Genomic DNA, 17,372 nt, shown 5'->3' on the forward strand with positions numbered 1-17,372 from the left:
GCAGCGTATCAAGGCGACGCTAATTACTGTTTCCATACATCTTCGAAAGTCTCTTGATTCTTGGGAAACTCAAACTCTGCATCACCTGAACATTTCAAGAACTTTAACGTGCTCAATATGCGGATACTTTGCCTCCACGGGATGGGCACCAACAGCAAGGTAGGTAATCGTCGCATCAAACTCACAAACATCCTACCATGAGAAAGTCTAACACAGATTCTAGGTGCTGGAGATGCAGACGTGTACATAACATTCCTTCACACAGTTCATCTGATTATACGGACTGACCTCATTGCAGCTGCGCTCCGACATCAACTCAGCCATTCACAATCGCACAAATACGAATATGTTGATGGTGGGGAGCCAATGCCGCCTGCTCCTGGTAAGTCATTGAGCCATTTACTTACTTACTCAAGACTCTTACACATAACATAGGCATAGAAGCTTTCATTGGTCACGATGAGAGCCTTGCCTATTACCATCCACACTCGGCAAAGAGTATCCTGACAGCCATTGGCGACTTATGGGAGTACATTGCCGAGGAAGGTCCCTTTGATGGGGTCTTGGGTTTCTCCCAGGGTGCATCACTGGCTGCTATGATTATTGCTCGTGCCCGCCACTCCAACCCACCACCTTTTCAGTTCGCCATCTTCTTCTGTGCAGGACTCCCTTACTGTGAGAAGTCTTTATCCGCGGGCGAGGTCAAATTCCTGAGGGCTGAGGACACGCAAGGTCCAGTTATACATGTGCCAACAGCTCATATCTTTGGCAAAAAAGACCCTGATGTTAGCTATAGTAAAGCAATGACTGAACTGTGCCATCCCTGGGGAAGAGTTCTTCTGGATCATGGAGCTGGCCATGAGATCCCGAGAGTACCTGTTGAGACAGTGGACGACATGGCAAGGGCGGTAGAGAAGGTTGTCGCCAAGGCAGTTATCGGTCAGTAGATATAAGTAGATTGATGGTAGAGATAAAGTACAGGAGATAAATCATAGTCGCGCCATATTAACAGCTGCTCGAGTGATCCATGCAACGAGTCCCAACAGGACAAAAAGAAAAACCGTCAAGTCGATGTTGTTGAGCTTGATCCAGGACATACGCACATCAGGTGTCTGAAGATGCATTGGGCGCAGCTCTTTGCCTCGTGGATACACGTCTCTTGGATCGGAAGCTTGCGAATGATTCGCTTTACTGTTGGTGGATACTTTGAGATCCAGAAGGGAATTCTCAAATCTACCGTCCCAATCATATAGATGCTCCTCGATTAGATTGGCAGCAAAATGCTTCTTCCGTGATCCAACCATGGCAATTCTCTGCATACGCTTGACGTTTCTTTGAAACGACTCTTTTTCAAACAAGAGTATGTTTCTGATGGCTGCTGTCAAGGAAGCTGCATCGAAAGTTTCTTTCTCAAGACGGACTGCAACGCCAGATCGTTCAAGTCTCAGTGTGGTGACCATTTGGTCACCGAATATCCCCATTGCAACCATAGGGACACCATGGAAGATGGATTCATTGACAGATGAAGGTCCAGCGTGTGTGACGAATATGGATGTAGAATCATGTTCGAGGACAGAACGCTGCGGAACCCAGGTAGCAAAGTGCCACGATTGATCCTGATTCTTGAACAGTTTATCAATAGTCAAGTGAGAGAGGTGAGACGATGGGACTCGAATGCTGGTATCAAGTCGGCCACGGCTTCTAGCACTGAGTGCCCAGACGACACCATCGATCACGCCGGAGGAAATGGCATCAGCGAGACCGTTGATGATTTTGAAGATCTTTCCGTCATCAAGAATAACATGTGTACCAAACGCAACTAGAGCGATCTTTTGATGGGTCTCAACAAAGGACTTGATGTCTCCATCGAGAGCAGGGTATGAGTCGGCCAAGATGGGACCAACAGGATGAACCAAAGGTGGAGTGTCTCGAGGCGTTTCCATGCCATAGAAGTTATTCAGAAACACAAGGTAGTCCGGCTTGGAAACTTTTGGCCGAGGCGCAACTCCCTCTTTTCGGCGCATTGCCTTGGTCCAGAAGATCCAGTGAAGAAAGAATGGCGCTGAGCGAAGCAAAAAGGTAATTTCAAACAACCGATCATAAATGCTTGCGTGCTCGCTGGTCAAACATCTCTGCTGCATACCAGGCTGACCCGGAATGTACTTCTGGGGCATCATCAACCACGGCATTTGGGGCCACATGACTGCGTGGGGGAGCCGAAACTCGTTGCAGACATCCAGCGCCGCTTCAACATGGAAGTCGGAGAAGATAAAATCAGGTTTGCTGGTGGTGGTCACCTCCTTTAGACCGCGATATGTAAAAGGCCAGAACGCATCAAATGCCATTTTGCCCTTGACAATATCCCTTTTGCCCTGGGCAGTGTTCCAGTTCCATCGCGAGAAGAGGATGTAGTGCTTTTCATCTTCTTCAGCAGAGATTGCTGGTCCAACTATGTGAACCTTTTGCACGAAAGGATAATTGTCAACCAGCTTCTCCCTGCCGCTCAGTGTTGCGAAGTCAATTGTATGACCTCTAGCGGCTAAAATGGAACATATTTCTAGGATTGGCGCTATCTGCGAGTTAACATCCTGCCTTCTTTATCAACATCAGGGTGACTTGTTTACCTGAATTGGTCGAGCCACCAACCGTCACAACAACGAGAATTTTGGCTTTGGGCAGCGACATGATGATACCTTCACTCCGGTACGCAGCTCTATAGACGAAGAGATATTCAATGGAGTTTGTGAGATTTCTTTTGGATGCAGAGAGGGGCTTGTTGAGGTACCCGGAATCCTTGAGGTTTGAAAAATGCACTTGATCGTCATGGGGAAACCGAGCCTTCAGTCACATGTCTCGACTACAAACGTCACATCGAGATGCGGAAGCATATCCCCACGAATGGGGGATGAGAATGGCTTGTGTGGGAACGCGAGGTTATCTTACTGCATCAGTGCATCGTGATCGACAACTCAAAGCTCAAACAGATAAGCGCCTAAGAATGTGATATGCGTGATATATGCAATGGCACATATCGCGTACGAACCAGCGTAGTACTGCATATTGGTCAGCATTTGTGGGCTGATTTCTCCTCGCCCTACGGTTTATTGATTACGTGGTTGCAATTGCCCTACAGCCCTACTCTTGGCGAATCTTGCCAAAGGCTGCTATAGCCATTCTATCTTGAGTCCTTGACTCACTCGAATGCCAGGATCTTTTGCCAGATGCAAGTAATGGTCAACACCACGCTTACTACCTGCTTATCTGGTCCAGGCTAAACACACAAATGGGACTTTCGCTCGAAGGCATGCATTGCATATGGGATGGCAGAATTCTAGAACCATGCTTGGAATACCTGGAAGAAATGTAAAGATACGAATATTCAACCATGGGAGCCGTGATAGTTTCTGTATTGTCACTTAATAATTTGTCAACAGGGCTATCTTGACCTCAGAAAGATCGGCCCTTCCAGGTAACGTCACGACACCATATGATAACCGATACTTCCAAATAGTAGCCAAATCAGAAGTCAGGAAACTGTCCGCGGAGAGATTTCAAACCAAATTGACAATGAATTCCCAAAGTTGCGTGAGACGGAATATCTTCACAACAGCTATTAGGCTGTTTGTCGTGCATGGAATCCATGATAACAACATTGGGGTGAGCTTCAGTACTACTCACTCTCTGACAACTCATCAACGCCACTGCACATGAATATGATAATCAGTAATCATTCAGTGAAAGCTCACCCCCACGGTGAACTGGATACCTGATTGATCCACCATGCACTATCTCGCAGAGATATTGAAGGTAGCTACGATGAGGAGTTGGTCGTGAGAGGCCTAGGAGAGACTAGAGCACTATGTCTAAGCATAAGCCTATAATAACTCTGCTACGCCTATTATTAGCCCTGTGACAAACTCCAAGTATCTCAAGCCTTTTATTGTATACCCACTCATTCAACATTACTGCATTATTGTTCCTGAATCTATCTCGAGTCAAGTTATGGAACCCATCGCTGTTATTGGCCTTGACCTCAAGTTCCCCGGCGATGCTACTGACGCCGATGGGTTCTGGGATATGCTGGTGACTGGCCGCTCAGCATGCACAGATATTCCAGACGATCGGTTCAAAGTCTCGTCATTCTATCACCCGGACCCAGAGCGCTCGGGCTCGGTTAGCATTCCTCCTTTTCTGTCATGTCATGATAAGTGCTCCGCTGATCAGCACCCCAGCTTAATGTCACCAGGGCGCATTTTCTGAAGGGGGAAATCGCTGCCTTCGATGCTCCCTTCTTCTCTATTACACCTGCCGAAGCGGGTGGCATGGATCCTCAGCAGCGTGGCCTGCTCGAGAATACCTATCGTGCTCTAGAAAACGGTATGAACCCTTCGTGTTTTGATTGCGAAGAATCTGAATCTGACCCCATTTTAGCCGGATGTCCCATGAACAAAGTCCTTGGAACAAACACTGGTGTTTTCATTGGTTGTTTTACTCGTGAATATGAAGCCATCATGTTCAAGGAGACCGAGATACAGCAGCGTTACTTTGCTACTGGTACTGGAACAACCATGCTTGCCAATCGATTGAGCTATTTCTATGACCTCCATGGACCTAGCATAAGTCTTGACACAGCGTGCTCCAGTAGCCTCAACGCCTGCCACTTAGCCTGTAACAGCCTAAGGTTGGGCGAGTGCGATATGGCATTGGCAGCTGGCTGCAACCTGTTCTACAACCCTGATACCATCATTCCACTCACAGCTCTTGGCTTTCTATCTCCTGATGGAAGATGTTACAGTTTTGATGAACGAGCCAATGGATACTCACGTGGTGAGGGGTTTGGAATGATTGTGCTCAAGAGGTTGAGTGATGCTATCCGGGATAGCGACTGTATTCGTGCCATCGTTCGAGGATCCTCAAGCAACCAGGACGGCAACTCACCTGGCATTACACAACCCACTCGACAGGCTCAAGTTGACTTGATCAACGCCGCTTATCAATCAGCTGGTCTATCCAAGACGCAGACACGTTTCTTTGAGGCCCACGGTACAGGTACCCCTGTGGGTGATCCTATTGAAGCTAGTGCTATTAGCGGTGCTTTCTCAGAGTATCGCTCCGAGCAAGAGCCAATGGTTGTCGGCGCAGTCAAGACAAACATCGGTCATCTTGAAGGCTCGGCCGGGATCGCAGGTCTCATCAAGGCTATTATGGTCCTTGAGAAAGGCATAATCCCTCCCAATATGGGCTTCCAGACCCCCAACCCCAAGATTCCTGTTCATGATTGGCACCTCAAGTTCCCTACCAAGCCTGAAGCCTGGCCTACGAAAGGACTCAGGCGAGCTTCGATCAATGCCTTTGGCTATGGTGGAAGCAATGCTCATATCATCATCGATGATGCCTATCACTATCTCCTCGAGCACGGCTTGAAAGGCAAACACCAAACCATTGAGTTCCCACCAGATGAGGGGTTGAAGTCTTCTATCAATGGAGCTAATGGTACCAATGGCCATTCTAACGGCATCAATGGCCACACCAACGGTCATCAGTCTACTTCTAGCTCGAGTGACGACGAGTACATCTTGGTGAAGCGCTTCAAAGGTCATGCTCCCCCTAGTCGCTCATTCTTCTTTTCCACCTTTGACGAAGCTGGAGCAGCTCGCATGGCACAAGCTTACAAAGAGTTTCTTGCTTCCACCAGCAAGTCAATAGTTGCTGGGTCTGAGGAAGAACAACGCTTCTTGAGTGACCTTTCTTACACCCTCATCAACCACCGCACGTCCTTCCCTTGGCGGTTCTCCATCGTCGCCGACAGCATCAAGGCTTTGACTGACAAATTGGAGGCTAGCCCTTCACCTGTCAGAGCCACTGTTGACCCTAAGCTCGGATTTGTCTTTACGGGACAAGGTGCACAGTGGTACGCCATGGGAAGAGAATTGCTCTCTGTTTATCCGACATTTAGCACGTCCATCTTTGCTGCAGACTTGTATCTGCGAGAGCTAGGATGCCCATGGTCACTTGTTGGTGAATTACTCCAGAACCAAGACAAGTCACGCATCGATGATCCTGCACTGAGTCAACCAATCTGCACAGCCTTGCAAGTGGCTCTTGTTGACCTCCTGGCCAGCTGGAGTATTAAGCCTGCTGCGGTGGTCGGCCATTCATCGGGCGAGATTGGTGCTGCCTATGCCACAGGTGCCATCTCGCAGGAGTCGGCCTGGAGGCTGGCCTTCTACCGCGGTGCTCTGTCCTCTCGACTGGCCAAATCCCCCGACCATACCAACGGTGCCATGCTTTCAGTGGCTATGAGTTCATCAGATGCCACGACATATCTCGAGGAACATGTCGGCAGCGCCGCCGGTAGAGACATCGTTGTGGCCTGTATCAACAGCCCGAGGAATGTGACTCTCAGCGGCAGTGCGGCATATATCGACAAGATCAAAGCTGCTGCAGACTCTGATGGTATCTTTGCGCGCAAGCTCAAGGTTGATAACGGCTACCATTCACCTCTGATGGCTACAATTGCCGACGAATACAGGAGCGCGATTGGTGATCTCGAGGCCGGAACCAACATATCCCCAGGCCAAGTTGCCCCAGTCTTTTACTCGTCCCTCGGAGGAACAGTAAGCTCTGTCTCTGCTCTTCAGAACCCTGATCACTGGGTTGACAACCTGATTTCGCCGGTCCAATTCTCCAAAGCCTTCTCGCTCATGTGCTCCAATGCCAGTTCCAGCACGCCAGTCAAGAAGCTTGGATCCTCGGCTAAAGCAACAGTCAAGCCTCCAAAGATCACTCAAGTACTTGAGATTGGCCCTCATGCGGCCTTGCGTGGCCCCATTCGTGAGATCATGGAGCTGATGCCAGAAGTGAGTGGTATTGGTTATGAATCAGTGCTACGTCGCGGTGCTTCTGCCGTTGACACTGCTTTGGGCGCCGCCAACTGGCTTTGGTGCCGTGGGTACGAGGTGGACATGTCTGATGCCAGTATAGCAAAGGACAGTTCCCTTGTTATCAACGCACCAGGATACCCCTTTAACCACTCCAACATTTATTGGAACGAGAGTCGTATCAGCAAAGGATATCGCTTCCGTCCTGCTATGAGACATGAACTATTTGGTGCGCCAGTGCCAGATTGGGACCCTGCAAATGCTGTGTGGCGGAACTATATGCGTCTTTCAGAGAACCCTTGGGTGAAGCATCATCGAATCACGGGTGCTACTATCTATCCCGCTGCTGGAATGCTTGTCATGGCCATAGAGGCTAGTCGACAGATGGCAGACATATCTCGTGTAGTCAAGGGCTTCCGCATTCTTGACGCTCGATTTAATGTTGCTCTTCGTGTTCCAGCGACACAAAATGGTCTGGAGACGCACTTTTATATGCAGCCCTCACGTGATCATCCCGACACTGTATCGAGGACTGTCCGCAAGTTCTCCCTCAGCAGTTACGAGGGCGGCGAGTGGCGTGAGCATTGCCATGGCCTGGTCGTCACTGAGTACGAGCAACCTTATACTGTCGTGGACGATGGACGAGAGGACTTTGAGTTCCAAGAAGCATGCAGAAACAGACTCGCGAGCGTGGAGAATGCTTCAAAGGTTGAGACCTCTTTCCGACAGCTCTATGAGCATCTGTCGACCGTTGGTCTTGACTTTGGCGCTACTTTCCAGACCCTCCGTGACATTCGCTGCGGCGATATTGGAGAAGCTGTGGCGACAGTGGAGAGGCAAGATCTCGAGAGCTTGATGCCTTTAGGCTATCTTCAAGACCACTTGATCCATCCTACTGTGCTCGATGGTATCCTCCAGAGTATCATTGTCAGTCTGACAAAAGGTGGTCGAGAGATTGACCAAGTCATGGTTCCCTCCGAGATCGGCGACCTCTGGGTATCTGCTGACCCCTCAACATCCAAGTTTGATGCTGTTCGAGTCTCTTGCTCAGGCAAGTTCCTTGGTATTAGACAGGCTGAGGCGCGCATCGTTGGTATGGATGTTGATACCGGCAAGGCCGTCTGTACCGTGGACAACTTTGTCATCACTACCGTGGCACGAAGCGAAGGCTCCTCCTCGTCTGACGCGGCAAGAAGACTATGCTTCAACCTTGATTATAAGGTAGACCCAGTTCTTCTGGATCAAGAGACCGCAGACAAGACACTCCAGCCTGATGCAAAATGTGGTGCTACACCTCAGCAGGCCCAGTTGATTCAGGAGGTGGAGATGATGTGTTTCTTGTACATCAAACGCTTCTGGGACAGGATCTATGATGAGAACCGCGACGCCAAGTCAGTTCCTTATCACAAGAAGTATATCGCCTGGATCAAACACCAACTGGAGAAGTATGACGCTGGCCTTATCCCACATGCCATGCCTGAATGGCGTGAACGAGCGGCCGATGATGAGTACATCAGCCAAATGGAGACCAAGCTTCTCACAGAGGGCTCAGCTGAAGGGAAACTAGTCGTCAATGTGGGACGAGAACTCCCTAACATCCTGGCTGGCAAGACTGATGCCTTGGAACTCCTCTTCAAAGACAAGCTGGTAGAGAACGTTTATCGTTCTGGAGTTGGAGCCGAGATTGGTTACGACCGCATGGTGGCTTACATCGATGCTCTGGCGCATAAGAACCCAGCTCTTCGTGTTCTTGAGGTTGGTGCTGGAACAGGTGGCGCCACAAGACCCATTCTCAAGTGCCTCACGACACAAGGTAATGGCGAGACTGGCACGCCACGGTTCAGCCACTATGCGTTTACAGATATCTCGATCGGCTTCTTCGAGAACGCTCGAGAAATGTTCAAGGATAGTGCTGCACGTATGAGCTTCCGCGCCCTCAATATCGAGGACGATTTGGAGCAACAAGGGTTCTCGGGGCCCGGAGAACAGTACGATGTCATCTGCGCTGCCAATGTCATCCATGCAACCAAGAACCTTGAGGCGACCTTATCCAACGCGAGGAAGTTGCTCAAGCCTGGAGGCAAACTCATTTTGTATGAAATGACCAACACTGGCATGATACGGACCGGCTTTGCTTTTGGACTACTACCAGGTTGGTGGTTATCCGTTGAAGACTTCCGTCAATTCACACCGCTGGCGGCTCCAAATGACTGGTCCAGATCTCTCAAGGCCAGTGGGTTCAGCGGTATCGATCTGCACATCTATGACTTTCCAGACCACAGGCATCAGATGGTCAGCGTCCTCATCTGCACAGCTCTTGGTGATGGAACTCAGGAGAATGCACCAGCCACTTCCTACTCCTCATCACCTATCAAGATCATTACTTGTGGTACGGGGTCCAACTCAACCACGCAAGAGAGACTTGGTACCGCTCTTGAGAATCAAGCGACCAGCCTCAGTACTAGTACCGATATTGTCAACTTGCACGAAGCTGTGGCAGATCTTAAGGAGCTCCAACAAACTCGTTGCATCTTCCTGGGAGACATCGAGTCCGACTTCCTGGAACACGTTCATGATGATGACTATGAAGCTTTCCAGAAGCTGATTAGTTCCACTAAGACGTTGCTTTGGGTCAACCAGGGAGGCGGCCCGTCGCCCAAGAACCCTGGCGCTGACATGGTAACTGGTTTCGCTCGGTGCATGCGTGCTGAGAACCCCGGACTAAACTTTGTTACTTTATCCGTCGACGAACTGGAATCCTTGGATAAGGCTAGCTCCATTATCTTGAAAATCCTCAGTTCAAGCGGTGGAAATGAGAACACCTTCTTCGAGAAAGACGGCGCTGTTTATATTCCACGCATCACCGAGGCCAACACGGTCAATCATCTCATCGCTGCCAAAACCAAGGGCGAGCCAGCCAGGTCAGAGACATGGCAGGATGCTAGCAAAGACAGAGCTTTGACGCTACAGTGCGCTGTGCCTGGTCTTCTCGATAGCCTTCAGTTCCAAGATGACGAGCTATATGAGAAGCCTCTCGGACCTTACGATGTTGAGGTACGCGTTCATGCTACCGGCCTCAATCTCCTTGATGTCATGATAGCTCTCGGTCAGGTCATTGGTGAAGCCTTTGGACAAGAGTGCGCTGGTGTAGTGACTCGTGTCGGAACAGAAGTTGATCGCGTCTCTGTCGGCGATCGTGTCTGTGGTCTCCTCAGGGGAACCTTTAAGACTTTTGCAAGGGGTTCTCAATGGCAATTCGCCAAGATTCCCTCAACTGTCGATTATGAGGTTGCCGCAGCTGTACCAGTTGTTTACACCACCGCATACTATGGACTTCATGATCTAGCGCGCCTCCAAGCAGGAGAGAGCATTCTGATTCACTGGGGTGCTGGCGGTGTCGGGCAGGCTGCTATTCAACTTGCCAAGGCGGTTGGAGCTGAAGTGTTTGTCACTGTGGGCTCTATTGAGAAGCGAGACTTTGTGCACGAGCACTACGGCATTCCTCTACATCACGTACTGTCAAGTCGCGACTTGAGCTTTGTACACGGTATCAAGAGATTGACTGATGGACGCGGTGTCGATGTTATCCTCAATTCCACAGCCGGACAGACCCTGCGTGCTAGCTGGGACTGTATTGCACCATACGGGCGATTTATCGAAATTGGCAAGGTCGATATCTTTGCCAACGCGGGTCTCCCAATGGGACCGTTCAAGAAGAGCGTTACCTTTTCCTTCTTCGACATTGGTCTCATATCACTTGAAAGAGGTCGACTGTTCTCCCGTGTCCTTCAAGATGTCGTTGATCTGCTTGCCAAAGGATCCATCACCCCACCGCAGCCACTTCATGTTTACAGCTACTCCGAGATCCAAGATGCCTTCAGAATCATGCAATCAGGATCCCACATGGGCAAGCTTGTCTTAAAGGCTATATATGATGATGTTGTTCTGGTAAGTTATGAACAGCTCAAAGAAAATATCAACACTAACACATTCAAGGTCGAACCCAGTCGAAAGCCGACGTATCGCTTTGATCCTGAAGCAACATACCTTCTTTCGGGAGGTCTCGGCGGTCTTGGACGTAGCGCGGCACGTTGGATGACATCTCGTGGAGCTAAAAATCTCATTCTTCTCTCTCGGTCTGGAACCACGCGACCTGCAGCTCAAGAACTCATAAAGGAGCTCGAAGAAGCTGGTGTGGCAGCGGCAGCACCCCAATGCGATGTATCTGATCGTGCTGCTCTTGAGAGGGTTCTCAGTGATTGCGCCAAAACTATGCCGCCTATCAAGGGCTGCATCCAAGGCTCCATGGTCCTCAAGGACAGCATATTCTCCAACATGTCTCAACAAGACTACTACACTGCCGTACGCCCCAAGGTGGTTGCATCACGAAACTTACATGAATTGCTTCCCCAGAACCTGGATTTCTTCATCCTCCTCTCCTCGGCTTCTGGCGTGGTAGGCAACCGTGGCCAATCCAACTACTGTGTGGGCAACACGTACCAAGATTCCTTAGCCCGCCACAGGGTTGCTCTGGGGCTTCCAGGTGTAGCTGTCGACCTGGGAATGATCCTTTCTGTCGGCTTCGCTGCCGAGAATCAAGAGAGTATGGCTAATCTTCGTCAAGAAGGTTTCAATGCCATGCGAGAAGACGAGTTCCTTGCCCTGCTCGACATGCTATGCGACCCGAATGGGAAGTACTCTACCAATGCCAACCGAGAGTCCCAGGCTTCCTCATTTGCTCAAATCGCAGTTGGTCTTGAGGCTCCAGCCACTCTTCGTATCAAGGGCATTCCAGAGCCTGCTTGGATGACTGATCCCTTATTCAAGCATCTATACCAGATCCGAGGCGAGGGTGATCATGAGGGTGAAGGGGATGGTGAAGGTTCAGCCACGTCTTGTTCAACGCTACTTCCAGCGGCGGCATCGTTAGCTGACGCAGCCAAGATTGTTAGCGCGGCTATTGTCCAGAAGCTTTGCAAAGCTCTGTCTTCAAGTGAGCGAGATATCGACGTGTCAAAGCCCCTTCACAGTTATGGAGTTGATTCCCTTGTTGCAGTTGAGTTGCGCGCCTGGTTCATGAAGGAGGTTGGCTCTGATGTTGCTGTATTTGACATCATGAGTGGGCAGAGCTTGGAGGAGCTGGCTGAACTGGCGGCAAAGAGGAGTTCATTTGCCAATTTTGATGACGAGAAAGAGGCCGATTGAGTATGATTGCCTTTCAAATCGTCAAATTGTTTCATTTTATCATTTTAGCTGTTGTGCTTGGGATGAGGGAATTATGTTTGGGCTGGTTGCAGCTATTCCATGCCTGCGCATAGGCTGGTTGTTGTCACCGAGGACTGCTAATTGAGTTTTGAGAACGTGAGAGAGTATTCCATAATAAACTAATATCTGAATTCTTGTAACAACCTCTATAGTATCAATTGATTAGGCTTGAATGAATACACTGGAGTTGGGTTCAAAACATTAGGCACTTCAGGGACAAGCATCCCTGTTTGGGTCTATCCTGAACCAAAAGTCAAAGTGGTTCTGTTCGCTCCCGAAGCTACAACCACCGAACTCCGTGGTGAATGCTTCACTGCATTGCTCGTAGGTGATCTCCTTCTCCGCTTGGCCGTCGCGGACTTCAATAGCCCAATCGATATGGTTATATCCACCCTCGGGAGGCTCCACACAGTTTGGATTGCAACCAAGGAGACAAGTCCACCGATATTTCTCGTCAAGTGCACCGCACAAATCATCATTGCAACTGGAATAGCAGTCCGGATTGGGCACCATGTTTCTGTCCCAGTTGGTGCACAGCCAGAAAGGCACAGAAGGTCTGATGACTTTGCCGGCTGCCAGGCTGCAGGTTGTATGAATGTCGTTTTTGACCTCTTCCGTCCGGTCACTACTTCTAGGGTCGCCGTGGAGCCCATTGAAGCCCAAACCTCCCGTGTAGCAACCCAAGGCCTTGGCAGACTGGATATAGGCGATAATGACTGCCAGAGAGGTCGGCATGATGTTGGCAAAGGACGGCATGTTGAATAATGACAAGACTGTATCGTGATAGGGGCGCGAGGTTTGTAATTGAACGTATAAATAAGCGGGTTTGAGAACAGAGGTTCAAGCCTTCCATACAATCAACCATGGCACCTTGTATACCTAGTACCATTTTCAATGCATTTTGCCCCTCTCGCAACTGCTATATATCGGATATCCGTGTCCAATGGACATATGTAGCGACATGGTACTCAATCCTGAATTTCTAAGCGTAGCATTGACAGTCCATTGCCATTTGTATATTCTGACCCTTTGAGTTGTCTATCGGTCAGATTACCAATGAGATCCCATGGATCTATAGGAATTCTAGGATGCTGCTACATTAGTAGAACAGTGTGAAATTAATAGAGGAAGGTCTGACGTGAGGTAAGGTAACATTCATGTCTAATTATGCTTCATCCTCTTTTTTAATTTCTCGCCTTGATCGCCATGTCCGTTGGATACGGAACAGACTGAGGGCCAACGGATCCCATCGCCGTGCTACCTTTATAGCTAAAATACATCAAGACAAATGGCCTGTTCAGGACACCGTCGTAAGGTAGATTAGACTTCGGTGCTTGCCGGAAAGGAAAACAGAAACTGGTGCGTAACCTGATAGTAGCTGCTTTCTCGAAGCTCATGCTCTCCGGTTCACGCATCAAGGTCACACCTTTGGCAACAATGTATTCCACAAAGGCGCCACCCACTGGCCTCTGAAGCAGCCACTGGGCCATCGCCAGCGTGAAAACACTTCTGTCATGGTAGACCCTCTTCCAATTGCGGTGGTGCAAAAGGCGGCATGCTTCCAATCCCTTGGATTGAGCGGAAATGAGACAGGACGGGCGAGAAGACAGTTCGGTTGCAATTTAGGTTGAAATCCGTTTATGACTAGGCCCGGGTTGCTACTCGCTTGTTTATTAGTAATCTCCGGCGGCTTTGTGAATACCTCGTCGGGGCTGACGTAGTTTATGGTCTGCACACTACACTAAACGTCTGATTGTCAGTCTAGTGGACTTACTCATGTTAGAGTGTTGCATTTCAGAACTATGCCACCTCCACCCGGAGGCCGAGGGGATGCGAAGGCCGAGTACCAAGATTCAGAATAAAGAGATTTAACTTCTCTGTCCCGTAGTTGTATTATGGTACTGATGGCGGTTCCTTTCGTGCTGCAACTAGCGGAGATGAGACCGCCTTGGAACAATGGGTTATCAAATGTATCCCAAACTCGACAGGGCGTGAAATCAATCATTGCAGGGTCTTCGCCTTGAGCTGAGTGTTGATTTGCATGTGACCGACGTCATCGTCATCTCCGGCCTTTCCCTCTACTCATGTATCCCGAGGAACATTGCGGCCGGACCCTACGGTGATTATGATAAAGTTGACAAGCATTCATATTGATGGAGCTCGAAGAACAACAGCTATTAAAACATCCCGCTCAGATCTCGGATCACACGGTGTATCAAGACTTGGTTAATGTGCCGTTGAACCCAAAAATAGACCAATGGGAGAATTGGTAGATCTGGGGCTTGAAGGTCCTGAACTAGGTAGTTTGCAGCGCCGCAATTTTCAATTGATCCAATGTACCTTTGTCAGTTCGCTAGAGGTTAATTCTTTTATCCAAAGATTGCCGTAGCAATATGCCGTGTGGTATAGTACAGATAAATGCTTGTCAATGCAGGTGAGCACAGGTGAGACAATAAGCTTTCATATTCAAGATTGATCGTCTGCATGATGACAAATGTTGTATAGATCGGACTCGATAACCACCGATTCCCGGATTTTACCAGTTCTGATAACAAGTCCTCGTGGATTTATCAAGAAGTGGCCCCACTTCCGAGCACAGATTCGCAGGTTAAGACACTTGGGATTTAACTTTCCGCGGACTCGAACTCCATGGAGAGTGGGAGACCATCTGACATCCGCACTGCCCAATTGTTACTGAACGATGTACTACGTGCTGTAGCCAATATTGTAACTTCGAGTGCTGGTACTTAGATATCTAGGACATTGGACCTTGCAAGGATGGTTTTTGAGTTTTATTGATAGTCATATTATATCCCTTTAACTGTCCACTGTGTTGCTTACTCTGCGCTTCCTACCTCGCATCCACAACACAGCAATTACCTGGCGGGTATCACGCGTAACACTCACTTTATTAAACAAAGAGTAGAGGCCTGCGACTCAAAAGTGTGAGCCAGCATATCCAAATTCAGCGACAACTTTCTAACTCTACAAGTCCACGCTCGAAGCAACAATGGCAGAGTCCGACGAGAAGCCTCGGCCCGACGACGCCGAAGGCACGAAGACGAAAGCGCTCTCACACTGGCGGCTAGTCATCGATCAGGCCGGCGTCACGCCCGAGGTCCTTGCCTACAACTATCAAGGGTCCGGTACCGAACAAGACCCTTTTGTGGTCCAATGGATCCCAAATGACCCAAGAAATCCCCAGCAATGGAAAGACTCTAAGAAGTGGTATATAACATTGGCCGTTTCGTTTGCCACATTGGCTATCAGTCTGATATCATCGGCATATACAGGAGGCATAAAACAGATCATCCGAGACTTCCATCTCAGCCAGGAGGTAGCAACTTTGGGCGTCTCTCTATTTGTCCTTGGTTTTGCTCTCGGGCCTTTGCTGTGGGCACCACTTAGCGAGATCTTTGGCCGCCAGCTGCTGTTCATTGGAACCTACGCTGGCCTTACCATCTTCAATGCAGCCTGTGCTGGTGCTCCCAATGGGGCTTCATTACTTGTCTTTCGGTTTCTAGCTGGTTCCTTTGGCTCTTCTCCCTTAACAAATGCTGGCGGAGCTGTAGCCGATATGTTTCCATCCCATCAGCGAGGTTTGGCGATGACGCTCTTTGTGGCTGGGCCATCGCTTGGTCCGGTGTTGGGCCCGATATGTGGTGGATTCCTTGGTGAGAATGCTAGCTGGCGTTGGGTGATGGGATTCCTTGCCATCTTCGCTGGGGTTACGTGGATCGGAGGAACCATCCTTATCCCAGAAACCTATGCCCCGACTTTGCTTAAGCGCCGGGCTGCCAAGCTGTCTAGCATGACCGGAAAAGTGTATACCAGCAACATTGAGTTGAAACAGGGCAAGGTTTCGTTGCGCAGTGCTATTAGCACCTCCTTACTGCGGCCGTGGATTCTACTCTTCAAGGAACCCATCGTTCTCCTGTTATCGATCTATATGGCGATTGTCTACGGTACCCTCTACTTATTCTTCGCCGCGTTTCCAGTCGTTTTTGAGAGAGCTCGGGGTTGGAGTCAGGGTATGGAAGGTTTAGCATTTCTGGCCATAGCTGTGGGCATGGTGATTGCTCTGATTTATACCATCCCTGACAACAAGCGTTATGTTCTTCTCGATCAAAAGCACAACGGATTTGCACCACCAGAAGCCCGGCTCCGACCAGCAATAGTTGGCTCCTTTGCTATTCCAGTGGGGTTGTTTTGGTTCGCTTGGACTAATTCCCCATCCATTCATTGGATCGTCTGCATCATGGCTGGTGCTCCTTTTGGCTTTGGTCTAATTCTAATGTTTCTAAGCATTATGAATTATCTGGTCGATGCATATACAATCTTTGCTGCTTCGGTTCTTGCTGCCAATTCCGTCCTACGCTCCTTGTTTGGCGCGGCCTTTCCGCTCTTTACAGTACAGATGTATGATAACTTGGGCCTGCATTGGGCATCAAGCATCCCAGCATTCCTGGCATTGGTCTGCGTTCCGTTTCCCTACCTGTTCTACATATATGGAGCGCGCATCCGGACTCATTGCAAATTTGCAGCTGAATCGGACGCGTTTATGCAAAGTTTAAAGCAGGCCCAGGATCACCAGCAACGGGACCAAGAGGACCAAGATAATACTACCGAGGACGAGCTTACAGTTATTGATGAAGGAGTGATCAGTTCAAGTCAGAGACGAGCATCTTCAGTCCATGGTCCATCTTCACTATATGACGGCAATCCCTATGATATTGATCGTGTTCACACTAGAAATTCATTCTCTTAGCCTTTTAGGAAACCCAACTTAGCTCAGCTTTAATTAGACTTCAGCACTAGAACCCACGTACTTAATATTTAATTCGGTTCCCTCTTATAAATACCTATAACTTGTTTAGATCCATCTCGCCGAGATATCTAACTGGCTTACTGAATGAAGTTGGGAATTTACGACCTAAGTTCAGTATCAACAGTGGGTGCGCAAAAGTTCTGACAATTTAACTATTTTACACTAAAAGTTACCTATTTTAAGCTTTAATTTAAAATACTTAAAAAATAGATATAATTTAACTAAAATAGATATTATATATTATTTTATAAGCTATTTAAGCTATATATTTTATTTCTTATTTTTATATATAATTTTAAAAGATATAGCCTTTTAAAGTTAAAAAGGTTAAAAAATGTTAAAAAAATCAGCAATTTTACAGAAAAAACCTAAATAAAATAACTTTTATACTATTTGAT

General features: G+C 48.7%; 5 protein-coding genes across 5 annotated transcripts; 3 read left to right on the plus strand and 2 right to left on the minus strand.

Moving 5' to 3' along the window:
* Positions 1 to 117: 117 nt before the first annotated feature.
* Positions 118 to 947, plus strand: FSUBG_9795 (DUF341 domain protein; the record flags this gene model as incomplete). Its single annotated transcript, XM_036688346.1, has 3 exons — positions 118 to 163; positions 224 to 382; positions 436 to 947. 3 exons carry the CDS (start codon positions 118 to 120, stop codon positions 945 to 947), a joined length of 717 nt encoding a protein of 238 aa, XP_036534731.1.
* A 42-nt stretch (positions 948 to 989) lies between these two features.
* On the minus strand, positions 990 to 2,685 carry FSUBG_9796 (UDP-glucosyl transferase family; the record flags this gene model as incomplete). The annotated part of the gene is made up of 2 exons (XM_036688347.1): positions 990 to 2,539; positions 2,625 to 2,685. 2 exons carry the CDS (start codon positions 2,683 to 2,685, stop codon positions 990 to 992), a joined length of 1,611 nt encoding a protein of 536 aa, XP_036534732.1.
* A 1,317-nt stretch (positions 2,686 to 4,002) lies between these two features.
* On the plus strand, positions 4,003 to 12,086 carry FSUBG_9797 (polyketide synthase; the record flags this gene model as incomplete). The annotated part of the gene is made up of 4 exons (XM_036688348.1): positions 4,003 to 4,173; positions 4,233 to 4,377; positions 4,432 to 10,829; positions 10,878 to 12,086. The coding sequence occupies 4 exons, from the start codon at positions 4,003 to 4,005 to the stop codon at positions 12,084 to 12,086; spliced, it is 7,923 nt and encodes a 2,640-aa protein (XP_036534733.1).
* Positions 12,087 to 12,356: 270 nt separating this feature from the next.
* On the minus strand, positions 12,357 to 12,902 carry FSUBG_9798 (uncharacterized protein; the record flags this gene model as incomplete). The annotated part of the gene is made up of 1 exon (XM_036688349.1): positions 12,357 to 12,902. The coding sequence occupies one exon, from the start codon at positions 12,900 to 12,902 to the stop codon at positions 12,357 to 12,359; it is 546 nt and encodes a 181-aa protein (XP_036534734.1).
* Positions 12,903 to 15,156: 2,254 nt separating this feature from the next.
* FSUBG_9799 (major facilitator superfamily transporter) lies at positions 15,157 to 16,914 on the plus strand (the record flags this gene model as incomplete). Its single annotated transcript, XM_036688350.1, has 1 exon — positions 15,157 to 16,914. One exon carries the CDS (start codon positions 15,157 to 15,159, stop codon positions 16,912 to 16,914), a length of 1,758 nt encoding a protein of 585 aa, XP_036534735.1.
* Positions 16,915 to 17,372: the final 458 nt, after the last annotated feature.

This window comes from Fusarium subglutinans (genome assembly GCF_013396075.1).
Source record: "Fusarium subglutinans strain NRRL 66333 chromosome Unknown NRRL66333_c0000156, whole genome shotgun sequence".
NCBI classification, from domain to species: domain Eukaryota; kingdom Fungi; phylum Ascomycota; class Sordariomycetes; order Hypocreales; family Nectriaceae; genus Fusarium; species Fusarium subglutinans.